At 44.6% G+C, this 13,404-nt stretch overlaps 1 protein-coding gene across 1 annotated transcript in view; it reads right to left on the bottom strand.

Annotated features, from left to right (window-relative positions):
- LOC310878999 (uncharacterized protein) overlaps positions 1-7,451 on the bottom strand; it is a gene marked incomplete at both ends in the record, with an annotated part of 35,374 nt that extends 27,923 nt beyond the window's left edge. Inside the window, 2 exons of the mRNA XM_083793415.1 lie at positions 7,072-7,131; positions 7,388-7,451. Of these exons, the coding sequence (XP_083649541.1) occupies positions 7,072-7,131; positions 7,388-7,451 (124 nt within the window). The remainder of the gene's footprint in view (positions 1-7,071; positions 7,132-7,387) is intronic.
- Between the last annotated feature and the right edge of the window lie 5,953 nt (positions 7,452-13,404).

The raw sequence follows: 13,404 nt of genomic DNA, 5'->3' as shown, positions 1-13,404 counted from the left end.
GTGCCAGTACAGTGACAGTACAGTAGAGGGACCCCCACACGGTAACTCTGTCATTTATCTAGCGTTTCGGACGTGGGGCGGCTCGCCGGAACCGGGCCTTGGTCCTGTGGGTCTGGAACTTCCGGGGGGCCCCCCACACGGAGTTGCACCACTCACTTCACACAGGTGTGATCTTTTTTCAATGAGTGAACCCCAAACCCCCACCACCACCAAATGACCAGAACTACTTAATATTCACCAAAACCAGAGCACAAGAACAAAACAGCGAAAAAACACAAATTAAATAGTAAAAAAGAATGATTTCTTCACAGTGGTGTAAAGTACATTTACTTAAAGGACCAGTTCACCACTTTTCAACCTATCTTCATATAATAGGTCCTCACTAATAATCATGAAAAAATGGTGCAATTTCTTTCTACTCGGTCTGTGTCTCATAGGAGGGCTGTGGGCAGTTCAGAAACTGTCTTCCAGTGACATCATCGATGGGGAATACAAGCTAAGAAAAACTGCAGGCTTTCTAGTCCTGAAAAGTTGCAATGCGAAAATGGAAGCCATAGTTCTCACGATAATGAAAATCAATATATTATTGTACATGTTTTAAAAAAAAGTCTGCCTAATGAAGACGGTTTCTAAACTGCCCACAGCCCCTCCTATGAGACACAGACTGAGTAGAAAAAGGTCATGCCATTTTATCATGATTATTAGTGAGGACCTATTATATGAAGATAGGTTGAAAAGTGGTGAAGTGGTCCTTTAAGTACTGTTCTAAAGTACAATTTTAAGGTGTTTGTAGTTTACGTGAGCATTTTCAATTTCCAATACTTTTACTTCTACTCCACTGCATCTCAGATCTAAATACTTACTAAATACTTTTACTTCTACTCCACTGCATCTCAGATCTAAATACTTACTAAATACTTTTACTTCTACTCCACTGCATCTCAGATCTAAATACTTACTAAATACTTTTACTTCTACTCCACTGCATCTCAGATCTAAATACTTACTAAATACTTTTACTTCTACTCCACTGCATCTCAGATCTAAATACGTACTAAATACTTTTACTTCTACTCCACTGCATCTCAGATCTAAATACTTACTAAATACTTTTACTTCTACTCCACTGCATCTCAGATCTAAATACTCTACTTTTACTGCACTACATTTATTTGTAGTTACTTTGTAGAGGATTATTTAGATGATTATTTCTAAAACAAATCACACCTGTGTGAAGTGAGACCTACAAGCTCGTACGACGAGCTTGTAGGTCTGCTATTTTTAAATAGCTAAAGCATAACATAATGCTAACACCAAAAGGGGTTCCCGCCCTCAGTAGATTTTCTGTGGTCTGGGGTTTTCTGGCTCCGACAAGTGCTCCGATTTTCCTGCTGACTGTGATGTCACAGTCAGCAAATCCCATATATGTCAATATGGGATTTTGCTAGTAGATGTCACTGTTTTCACTGTTTTGCCTCTTTTCATTGCAGCTCAAGAGGCTTCACAGACACAGAAAGAACTCCTTGGCCACAGAAAATCCACTGTTCAAAGCTCAGGTTTTTTGGGGGGGTGTCATTGAGGTCATGAAACCTCAAATAAAAATACAAATAAATGAAAATGAACGTCATGAAACATGTGAGTAGTTCTTTCCTTACCTTCAGCCTTCAGTGAGTTCAGAGAGAGCAGCCATGATGTGAAGAGAAGAGCCAACACTGTTAACACACGCATCTCTGCACAGCCTGTACGTCAACCAGCCTGTCAATCAGCCTGTCAATCAGCCTGTCCGCACGTCAAGCAGGAGAGCAGAGAGAGAGAGACTGACTGCATTAGGAGTCCAGTCTAGTCTACCACAAGGATATATATCCCCCCCAGCACAAGGACAGGGTCAAAGGTGCAGGTGACACCACACACACACTGTCTCATGACCTGCTGTGTGAGCCGTGATGAAAACAGCACTCTAGATTAGACTCATTGTTTCATTGATTGACAGATCAGTGGTTTTCAAAAAAAATCATATTGAGGCCCATTTGAGCAACGGAACCACCATTTGATGACATTTAGCCTCTCAGACCCATTTGAGCCACGGACCACCATTTGATGACATTTAGCCTCTCAGACCCATTTGAGCCACGGACCACCATTTGATGACATTTAGCCTCTCAGACCCATTTGAGCCACGGACCACCATGTGATGAAATTTAGCCTCTCAGACCCATCTGAGCCACGGACCACCATGTAATGAAATTTAGCCTCTCGGACCCCTTTGAGCCACAGACCACCATGTGATGACATATAGGTGACATTCATACCAGAAAGCTTTGCTGCGATAAAAACGAATCGTGCTGCGCATTGTCAGAAAGTGCACTTCGTTTGTCAGGTGTGAAGGCTCATTCGAATCCTAATGCGCATCAAAGAACCGCATTCTACTCCCGAGAAAAAACGGGTGTTTCGCTTCGCTTCCAATCGCACTTGATTAGGATTCGGTGCAGGTGTGAATGCAATCCGCAGTAAATAAAGGCAATGAAGCAAACAATGTGCATGGCGGGTGAGGAGCTGAACACAGTTGGAGACGGAGAAGGCATATTTTACGCGGCGCAAACTGCTGACATGCCTATTGGGTCAGAGGTCAGTTTGGTGTGTGTGTGTGTGTGTGTGTGTGTGTTTGTGTGTGTGTGTGTGTGTGTGTGTGTGTGTGTGTGTGTGTGTGTGTGTGTGTGTGTGTGTGCTCGCAAGAGGGGGGGGGGGGGGGAGTTGAAAAGATTATCTTTTGGGCCAGTATTGACAGACAGACAGACAGACAGACAGACAGACAGACAGACAGACAGACAGACAGACAGACAGAATTGTGAACAGATAATATACATTATAAGCTCTGATTAAATATAGTATTATTTTTTTCTTTTTAAATAAAAATCACACCCGTGTGAAGTGAGGGGCACTAATATACCTAAAAAGACATGGCATGGGTACACCTGGGACGTATCTTCACTGATGTTTCCTGAGGTCATCGGGGTTTCGGGTCTTCCAACATCATACCCCTCACTCAGGCGACCCAACCGGGGTTGATCAAGTCCCGACTTACGTCCCAGTAGCTACCCTCAATCAGTCCATCAGGGAATGAGCAAGGCCACACAATCCGTTACTCCGGAACTACTCTGCCGGTACTGGGAGAACCAGAATCTGGCGCGTGGAAGGACTAGGCTCTGTGGGTTGACTCCTGACCGGGCCCCTCCTACGTCTCACCAGGCCCAGGACCTGTGTGTTGCACCAGACTCCCAGCGCCAGGCACTGCATTCAGGAGTGGTGGATTATAATGGTCCTCCTAAAGGCCTCACAGAGGTTTGTTGGGCTTCCTCCTCATGGAGGACACAGGCTGGGGCCCTAACCCACACTGCTCACCTCCTCATGGAGGACACAGGCTGGGGCGCTAACCCACACTGCTCACCTCCTCATGGAGGACACAGGCTGGGGCGCTAACCCACACTGCTCACCTCCTCATGGAGGACACAGGCTGGGGTGCTAACCCACACTGCTCACCTCCTCATGGAGGACACAGGCTGGGAGGCTAACCCACACTGCTCACCTCTTCATGGAGGACACAGGCTGGGGCGCTAACCCACACTGCTCACCTCCTCATGGAGGACACAGGCTGGGGCGCTAACCCACACTGCTCACCTCCTCATGGAGGACACAGGCTGGGGCGCTAACCCACACTGCTCACCTCCTCACAGAGGACACAGGCTGGGACGCTAACCCACACTGCTCACCTCCTCATGGAGGACACAGGCTGGGGTGCTAACCCACACTGCTCACCTCCTGATGGAGGACACAGGCTGGGGCGCTAACCCACACTGCTCACCTCCTCATGGAGGACACAGGCTGGGGCGCTAACCCACACTGCTCACCTCCTCATGGAGGACACAGGCTGGGGTGCTAACCCACACTGCTCACCCGGGTTAGCCTGGTTAATAAACCAGACTAATATCGCACGGACCGCGGGATATTAGTCTGGGGAGGCTCAGCTTGGATTTCATTTCCAGGGGAGCGGGTTGAAACATTTTCTCTTTGACGCAATTGGTCAGAGCTACTGTCAGTCAAAGGTCTCAAGCGTTGAAAGTCACTGTACCAAAGCCCGGCCATATTGCATACCGTGTCCCGATTGGCCGCCCCATTTCTCTGGTGTAGGAAATGGGCGTACAGTTGAGCCTCTCCAGACCGTAATCCGCCGGCAGGCAATTTATTTTTGCCAACGGCTGATTCGGTCTGGTTTATTAACCAGGCTACACCCGGGTGCCGTCTACATTCCGGCTGCCACCCGTCTCTCCGGCGGTCACCAGACTATACCTGGTTGTCACATAGTCTATATAGTCTAACTCATGTTGATTAGGTGATGTAATGGTGATGTAAAACAAACGGTGCCAACACAAACATGAAACGCCATTAACAATAAAGAGACAATATGACATATTTAATGAGGCACATTAAGGCGTACATTTTCCCTTCATTGTCAACGGCGTTTACTAAACAAACATTGTTCGGATCTGTCTGCCCCTAACCTATCTGTCTGCCCCTAACCTATCTGTTTGCCCCTAACCTATCTGTCTGCCCCTAACCTATCTGTCTGCCCCTAACCTATCTGTCTGCCCCTAACCTATCTGTCTGCCCCCAACCTATCTGTCTGTCCCTAACCTATCTGTCTGCCCCTAACCTATCTGTCTGTCCCTATCCTATCTGTCTGCCCCTAACCTATCTGTCTGCCCCTATCCTATCTGTCTGCCCCTAACCTATCTGTCTGCCCCTAACCTATCTGTCTGCCCCTAACCTATCTGTCTGCCCCTATCCTATCTGTCTGCCCCTAACCTATCTGTCTGCCCCTATCCTATCTGTCTGCCCCTAACCTATCTGTCTGCCCCTATCCTATCTGTCTGCCCCTAACCTATCTGTCTGCCCCTAACCTATCTGTCTGCCCCTAACCTATCTGTCTGCCGCTATCCTATCTGTCTGCCCCTAACCTATCTGTCTGCCCCTATCCTATCTGTCGCTGGGAGTTCAGCTCTCATTGAAACATTCTAAGCTGGCCCAGACCGGCCACTTGAGAGCCAGTCTTCGCTCTCTCGACCTAAGTCTAACTCATTGACATTGACCCACATTACAGGAATTGAAGTGGTACTTCATCCATCCCTGCTATCAACATGTGTGTAGTGAGTCAGCACCCCTTCCCCCGTAGTGTCGTAAAACACCCCACACTCTAGCAACTCTATTGCCCCACGGAATGTGGTTTGAGACCTTATCTACTGACAGTTCCCTCTCCTCTCTACCTGATGAGAGGACATGTCTAGATCACATAATACATCCCCAATCTTGATCATAATCTCGTCCATTCATAACTGGACAGTACAAACATTGAACTAAAGACCAACATTAAACCTGTGTATAGGAGGGGCTAGCGCCCTGTGAAGTGAGAGGCGCACACACACACACACACACACACACGCACACACACACACACACACACACACACTATAATGTGCGTCTGGCACCGTTCCTCATTTCGCGCAAGAGACTGTCTGTCTGTCTGTCTGTCTGTCTGTCTAGATATATAACGACTGCCAAGGGTTATTGAGTGTGGGACAGGGCAATCTGCCGATCTACAAGCTCACAAAGCGTCGCAATGAAATAGGATGAGAGTTTGTAAATCAACTGTTTCCGGTGGGCGTTACTTTTCCAGGGCCCGCGCGCAGCGAATACCATTAGCGAGCGCGGAAGTGCACTGCACACACAGACACAAAAAGCAAACTCAGACACACGTGGAGCCTTGTTTTACCGTGTATTTTACAAACTTTCGGCCTACATTAAATTATTATTAGCACTCTCTCTTGTCTCTCTCCGACGAACACTGTGACTCCTTTCGTCCGTTTTACCCTACGTGGTAGTATGGACCAAAGGAGGTGTAAAAGACAGCGTGCAAAGCGTGGTTTGATGTTTTGTGGTCATTGTGGCGAATCTGTTTCCAAATCTACATATTACCGCCATGGGAAATACCGACGAGAAATGGTAAGTGTTGTGATTTTTCGGGGACTTCTAGAAGTGCATTACACTGTGTGTACGTACATTAGGAGAGATAACCTTGTGGCTGGCTAGTGGCTGACCTGTAACTTGTTAATGTACTGTGCAGGTAGATCACATGACATGCCCCTAAAAAGTATTAAAAAAGTTCAAAAATATTTCAGGAATCTGCCACTTGAATTAAGGGGACTTGATTGATTGACATCAAAAAGGGCCTGTCAGCTCAAACCCACTATTTTGTTTTCAAGAGTGTTGCTGTGCACAAATGTCAGTAGCATTACAGATTAAATACAACAAACCCTACATATTCCATTTATCCCCCTCTATTTCCAATTCCAAGTGTATTTATCTTGTAACGCCAGCTCTGCTATTCCATATTTAAAGTATTTTCAGCAATGGTATACTATTATTTTTTTCGGCGGGTAGATCTTGTTGAGCTTGTCATTTTGAAAGTAGCTCTCAAGTTAAAGTGTGGGCACCCCTGATATAGACAATAGTGGGGGAAGATGGAATTGTATTATTATTATTTTGTATACAACTTTGTAATGCTACTGTTTGTGTGCAACAGCAAAACTCTTGAAAACAGTTTTGGAATGTGGGTTTGAACCAACTTAGCTTTTTGATGTAAATCAATCAAGACACCTTCAAGTAGCAGATGCCAAAACATCTATTTCTCCATATTTAAATTATATATTTTTAGGGGCATGCCATGTCGTCTACCTGAACAGCCTTTGTGATCTGCTGGGAGATTGCGATCTACCTTTTTTGCAGCCCTGGTGTTATTTCATTTTATTTTTTGGCAGTGCATTTGATACTTTATCGTATGTACAAGGACAAATAATGTAGCAGAGGCACAAAGACTGAATAGAAAAGCAAAACACTGTAATGTGACAAGCATTTATCTGTTCTTTTCCCAAATAAAAGTAAATAACAAAAAGGAAAAAAGGCTCTAAATGTGTGTTAAGTCTTGCATTTGTTAACAGTCATGAGTAATATGCGTCTCACCACTGTCCGGGAAGAGGTGGTGGTTGTGACCTGCTGGGTGCTGCTGATGCTGAATTTCATCTGAGAAAAGTTCCAAACATATTTATTGTGTACAATTCTTTAAGCGTTGGTGTTGAATTTGGAAACAGTCACTATATAACAGTCATAATACACGTGCTGTGTATTATTATTTATTACCTGCATTTCCAGCATAGAATATGGCTCCTGGGAGTCCTGGCTGCCGTGCTGCTGATTGCTGTCTATAAAGGTTGAAAGATATATTGTAAAACTCTGTTGTGTGCTGCCTCAAAACGGTCATAACAAATATTTCTCTTACCATTTGGAGATGGGTAATTGGAGGTTGTTTCTCTCTCCGTGACGTGGGGCTCCAAAAACGACATAATTTCGTACAGTGGCCATTTGTGCGTGCCCCTCCCTTCACTGCCACTTTTGGGGTTTCTCAACTCTCGCCTTGTCCTGGTGTACTGGTTGCGGAGGCCTGTCCACCTATCAAAGCACTTTTGTGCTGAGTATGCAAGACACGGAAATGAAGCATAGCACAAATCCAAAGGGACACCCAGGAAAAAAGTTTTTTTTTTCCATTTGGTAGATGTATACTATAGGCCTATCAAAACGTTAACGTTAACATTCACTCAATCAACATGGTTTGTATTCTGTCCTATTCAAATTGTTGCCCAAGGCAATACACTGCAGAGGTCTGGGTTTACTCTACTCATCATACAGTACAGTACTGTATCATACAGTAGAGTATAGTATATATATAGAGTAATATAGTATAGAGTAGAGCATACAGTACTGTATGATGCCTGATCCCTACAACAAGCATCTCCTTCATATTTTTTTACATGATAAAATCAAGTAGGCTTATACCATTTCTTGTGTGTGCGGTGTATAATCACAGTATGATACACGTATCGACAGGAAACAAGCAGAGTGGGCACCTCGATCATAAATAGGCTATTTTGTCCAAAATGTAGAAGTATTTAAGCACTTTACGCAGAGTACGCGTGACGCAAAGTGCCTGCGGCCGAGCTACACCAGGCTTTTCAGCTCGCGTTTGCGCGCACACGCGAGCCCCGCGTACGCGCACAGCACATATTAACTGGATGCGTGGGGCACGTGTATACGCGCGCGCGCTTTGAAAAGCCGTGTGTGGCTCGACCGTATGGGAATGCACTTGAATACGGTTATAATTTCCTTCTGAATATATTTGAGACGACGAACTAATTTGAGACCCGGCCTCTTTATTAGCGAGAGGCCGAGAGCCTATATACGTGAGGCATGAAGATGTCCAATAGAATAATAAAAAAAGTCAGATCAAATGAAGAATAAATCACAACATCGCAAAGATCGCATCTGTGCACAGTTACACGCGTTCGGAAATAACGCACTGAGCCACGGTGCAATGCAAACTAGCCTAATAGGCAAGTGCGCTCCCGGTGCGCATTTCCGAAGCACACATGTATCAAAATGTTAGCATTACTAGACCTTTAGTCTTATTTAAGCATGTTCAAATCATTTAAACACATTTTGATGTCCTTTTTTACATTTTGGAACATATTTAATAGAGGTGCTGCAGACCCTTCCTTGCATGGTGCCAACCTATGCTGTTACCCATCCCATGCCATCTTATCCTACGTTATAGGCTATATCTCGCCTACTTACCATCTTCGTCTATCTCACGGCCAATTTTAATAAATGCTGCCCATCTCATGTCCTTCCTGCAGTGGAACGGATGGCTCTTGGTGTACAGTATGGGGTACTTGGAAACACAAATGACGCCATGATGCTCTCTCCTGCGTGACTGCGTCTCTGGGGGGTTACCTGCACACAATCGGTGCCAGAATCTGGTACTGATTGTCGAACGAACTTTCCAGAACGTACCAGACTGGAGACAGCTGCGCGTAACTTGGAGACTCCAAGTTGCGTCCGGGCGCACGGCTGTCTCCACGTTATCAGTACCACTACCACAGTAGGTGCCAAGTCTGGCACTGGTTCCGTGTGTATATGTATAGTAGCCTCCAGGTACGCAGACTAGCAGAGAGAGCATGGCATCATTTGAGGAAAATTAATATTTTCTGTTAGCAACCACTCCATTATTTTTAATAAAGCCATGACGCAGACGTCGATGGTAGGCTATAGGCGAAATATAGGATAAGATGACATGCTCCAAGTTGGAGCCTCCAGGTTGCGCCTGGGCGCACGGCTCTCTCCTATCTGCAGTCAGACCGTTCAACGTGACTTCATGAGAGGAGACAACGACAGATTGAAGAGTGCATACCACTGCTTTGGCATTGCCACTGGACACCTCGATGTTAATGTTATTAAAAAAAATGAGAGAAAAAAAGGGGGGGGGGGAATCATATTTGAACCTTAATCTGAAGTAGGCCTAATGTACAGTAGGCCAATTGGGCATAGCCAACACGGCACATCATTATCAGATCTTCATTTATCCTTCAACATGTCATGCCCAAAATGATTGTTTGGGAGCAGTAGCATTTTCAGAAATATAAGTCATGACTCTTTCATAATCTCCAGTCCAATGCGCACTGCCCATGCGAAAACATGTTCATTCATATTAACAGTTTTTTATTTTAAAAACCAAATCATATGGAATGGTTTGAAGTAGGCCTTCATTTATAATGTCGCATCCTCTGTGTAAAGCACTGATGTCCTTTTCTATGGTTGGTCCGTGCAGTCAGGCGGATAACTATTGATTATGGGTCGGGTGGAATAACAAACTGATGCGAGGTGGAACGAGAGATAACTTCACGGAGTCGACGTGACACCTGAATTATTTGATAGCTTGAATGCAATCTCTTTTGATATGCTACTGTACTGTTTGTACTGGACCCTCGTCCGGTTCTGGCAGACCGGTAGTGTGTGTGTGTGTGTGTGTGTGTGTGTGTGTGTGTGTGTGTGCAGGCTGGGTGGTGTGTGATAATCCATCTGAATTATTTCTTGGGCGGCGATCGGCGGGCCCGGGAGAACGATAATAACGGGACACTCAGACAGTATCTCGCCAAGGGTTCACAATTTATTATACACATGTACAGAATTATATATATAGCTAGCTGAGTACATTTGTATATTCACGTACAGTCGTACAAGTAGGCTACACAGCATAGGCACTCAGATCATAACACAGCCAGGGCAGAATCATATAAGCATTAGGCTATATGGACCAGAGGCTGCTAGGTTAGGATCGTCAATGATAAAATGCATGCACCTTGAATTATAACGTTTGTTTTAATTTTCTGTTCGGCCACGACGGGCAGGGATTATTTTTTCCTGTTGAATTGCTTACTGGAACAGACCAAACTACTTTACTTAACAATAACAACATTTTAGTTCCGAAAATGCATTTCCTCCTCCGCGTCTGCACTCTGCTTGCTGAATAAAAACAACAACAGTGTGAAAAGACCGCCCAGTGAAGCGTAACAAACGGACCTTCTCTCCTATTGGTTGGGGGGTTTTTCACACTGACATTATAAATGAAGGCCTACTTCAAACCATTCCATATGATTTGGTTTTTAAAATAAAAAACTGTTAATATGAATGAACATGTTTTCGCATGGGCAGTGCGCATTGGACTGGAGATTATGAAAGAGTCATGACTTATATTTCTGAAAATGCTACTGCTCCCAAACAATCATTTTGGGCATGACATGTTGAAGGATAAATGAAGATCTGATAATGATGTGCCGTGTTGGCTATGCCCAATTGGCCTACTGTACATTAGGCCTACTTCAGATTAAGGTTCAAATATGACCCCCCCCCCCCCCCTTTTTTCTCTCATTTTTTTTAATAACATTAACATCGAGGTGTCCAGTGGCAATGCCAAAGCAGTGGTATGCACTCTTCAATCTGTCGTTGTCTCCTCTCATGAAGTCACGCTGAGCGGTCTGACTGCAGATAGGAGAGAGCCGTGCGCCCAGGCGCAACCTGGAGGCTCCAACTTGGAGCATGTCTTCTTATCCTATATTTCGCCTATAGCCTACCATCGACGTCTGCGTCATGGCTTTATTAAAAATAATGGAGTGGTTGCTAACACACGGAACCATTGCCAGACTTGGCACCTACTGTGGTAGTGGTACTGATAACGTGGAGACAGCCGTGCGCCCGGACGCAACTTGGAGTCTCCAAGTTACGCGCAGCTGTCTCCAGTCTGGTACGTTCTGGAAAGTTCGTTCGACAATCAGTACCAGATTTGTCGATTCTGGCACCGATTGTGTGCAGGTAACCCCCCAGAGACGCAGTCACGCAGGAGAGAGCAGCATGGCGTCATTTGACGAAAGATTAATTTTTTGTGTTTCAAAGTACCCCATACTGTACACCAAGAGCCATCCGTTCCACTGCAGGAAGGACATGAGATGGGCAGCATTTATTAAAATTGGCCGTGAGATAGACGAAGATGGTAAGTAGGCGAGATATAGCCTATAACGTATAGGATAAGATGGCATGGGATGGGTAACAGCATAGGTTGGCACCATGCAAGGAAGGGTCTGCAGCACCTCTATTAAATATGTTCCAAAATGTAAAAAAGGACATCAAAATGTGTTTAAATGATTTGAACATGCTTAAATAAGACTAAAGGTTTAGAAATGATAACATTTTGCCTACATGTGTGCTTCGGAAATGCGCACCGGGAGCGCACTTGCCTATTAGGCTAGTTTGCATTGCACCGTGGCTCAGTGCGCTATTTCCGAACGCGTGTAACTGTGCACAGATGCGATGTTGTGATTTATTCTTCATTTGATCTGACTTTTTGATTATTCTATTGGACATCTTCATGCCTCACGTATATAGGCTCTCGGCCTCTCGCTAATAAAGAGGCCGGGTCTCAAATTAGTTCGTCGTCTCAAATATATTCAGAAGGAAATTAAACCCGTATTCAAGTGCATTCCCATACGGTCGAGCCACATACGGCTTTTCAAAGCGCGCGCGCGTACACGTGCCCCACGCATCCAGTTAATATGTGCTGTGCGCGTATGCGGGGCTCGCGTGTGCGCGCAAACGCGAGCTGAAAAGCCTGGTGTAGCTCGGCCGCAGGCACTTTGCGTCACGCGTACTCTGCGTAAAGTGCGTAAATACTTCTACATTTTGGACAAAATAGCCTATTTATGATCGAGGTGCCCACACTGCTTGTATTCCTGTCGATACGTGTATCATACTGTGATTATACACCGCACACACAAGAAATGGTATAAGCCTACTTGATTTTATCATGTAAAAAAATATGAAGGAGATGCTTGTTGTAGGGATCAGGCATCATACAGTACTCTACTGTATGATACAGTTGATGTATCTGGATCGCGGCGCTGTTGTGCGTAAAGGAGTCAGATGAGGCGACCCTCAATGAACCAGACAGAGTCTCCTCTTTCAATCCCAGTGTTGTATCGCAGTTTTATTGATACAAGCACGGCTCAATTAACAAGGCAACGTGAGGACAACGGCCCACGACAGAAATGGAGTCACAGTTTGAAAGCCCTTCTCGAATCAACTTTACAATACGGTGAACACAAAGACATCAGTCTAAAACATTGCATTATATTAACTTTGAGACCCTCCTCCGGAAATGCTATAGGCCACCTCCGCTTTTATGGGAACCAATCAAAACGTCATACTCACGGGATCTGCCTGTGAGTGGGAGGGACATCTGGCCTGTAGCTACGTCTCATACTAACATATACAGTTTATATCGATAGGACTAACTAAACATCTTATACTATATTATGAAGTATTACCTGAAACTTGTTCAACACATTAACTATAAGAATGAAATGTATGTACCATATCATATGTAATGAAATAATTAGACTGTATTCTTAGTTCTAAATGCATATTTAGCAAGGATATGTTGTTATTCAAGAAAGACAAAACAGAGTATATTGACTCAGAAATGAGCCCCATACCAGCTGACACTAACCATACAGTACATTCACACAGACCCTGGAGGGTTTAATTATACCCCTAATATAAAACTCTGTTGTCTCAGGTTGCCTCGTAAATAACTCTCTTATCTTCGAGGAATCACTGTTGAGCAAATTGACTGAAAATAGCAACTAGTAACAGCTGTCTTCTGGGCTCATTGAGTGAGCTTTAGTGACCTCTTCACTCAGGCTTCTAACTACATGTAAACCATAGGCCGAAATGTTATTATGATGTGTACAATTATGACATGTATTAAGGCATATGCTTATGGAAATATACATCACAGCCCCCCTTGGGGAATTACATATTCCCCAGACATAATTCATATTTCATAAATGTCCAAAATTAATATTTCCAAAAAATACACTTTTTTTCGTTTTCCCAAAATCCAAAATTAAT

This window comes from Protomyctophum parallelum, assembly GCF_964188405.1.
Source record: "Protomyctophum parallelum genome assembly, chromosome: 21".
NCBI lineage: Eukaryota > Metazoa > Chordata > Actinopteri > Myctophiformes > Myctophidae > Protomyctophum > Protomyctophum parallelum.
This window is presented reverse-complemented; position numbering and strand designations above follow the sequence as displayed.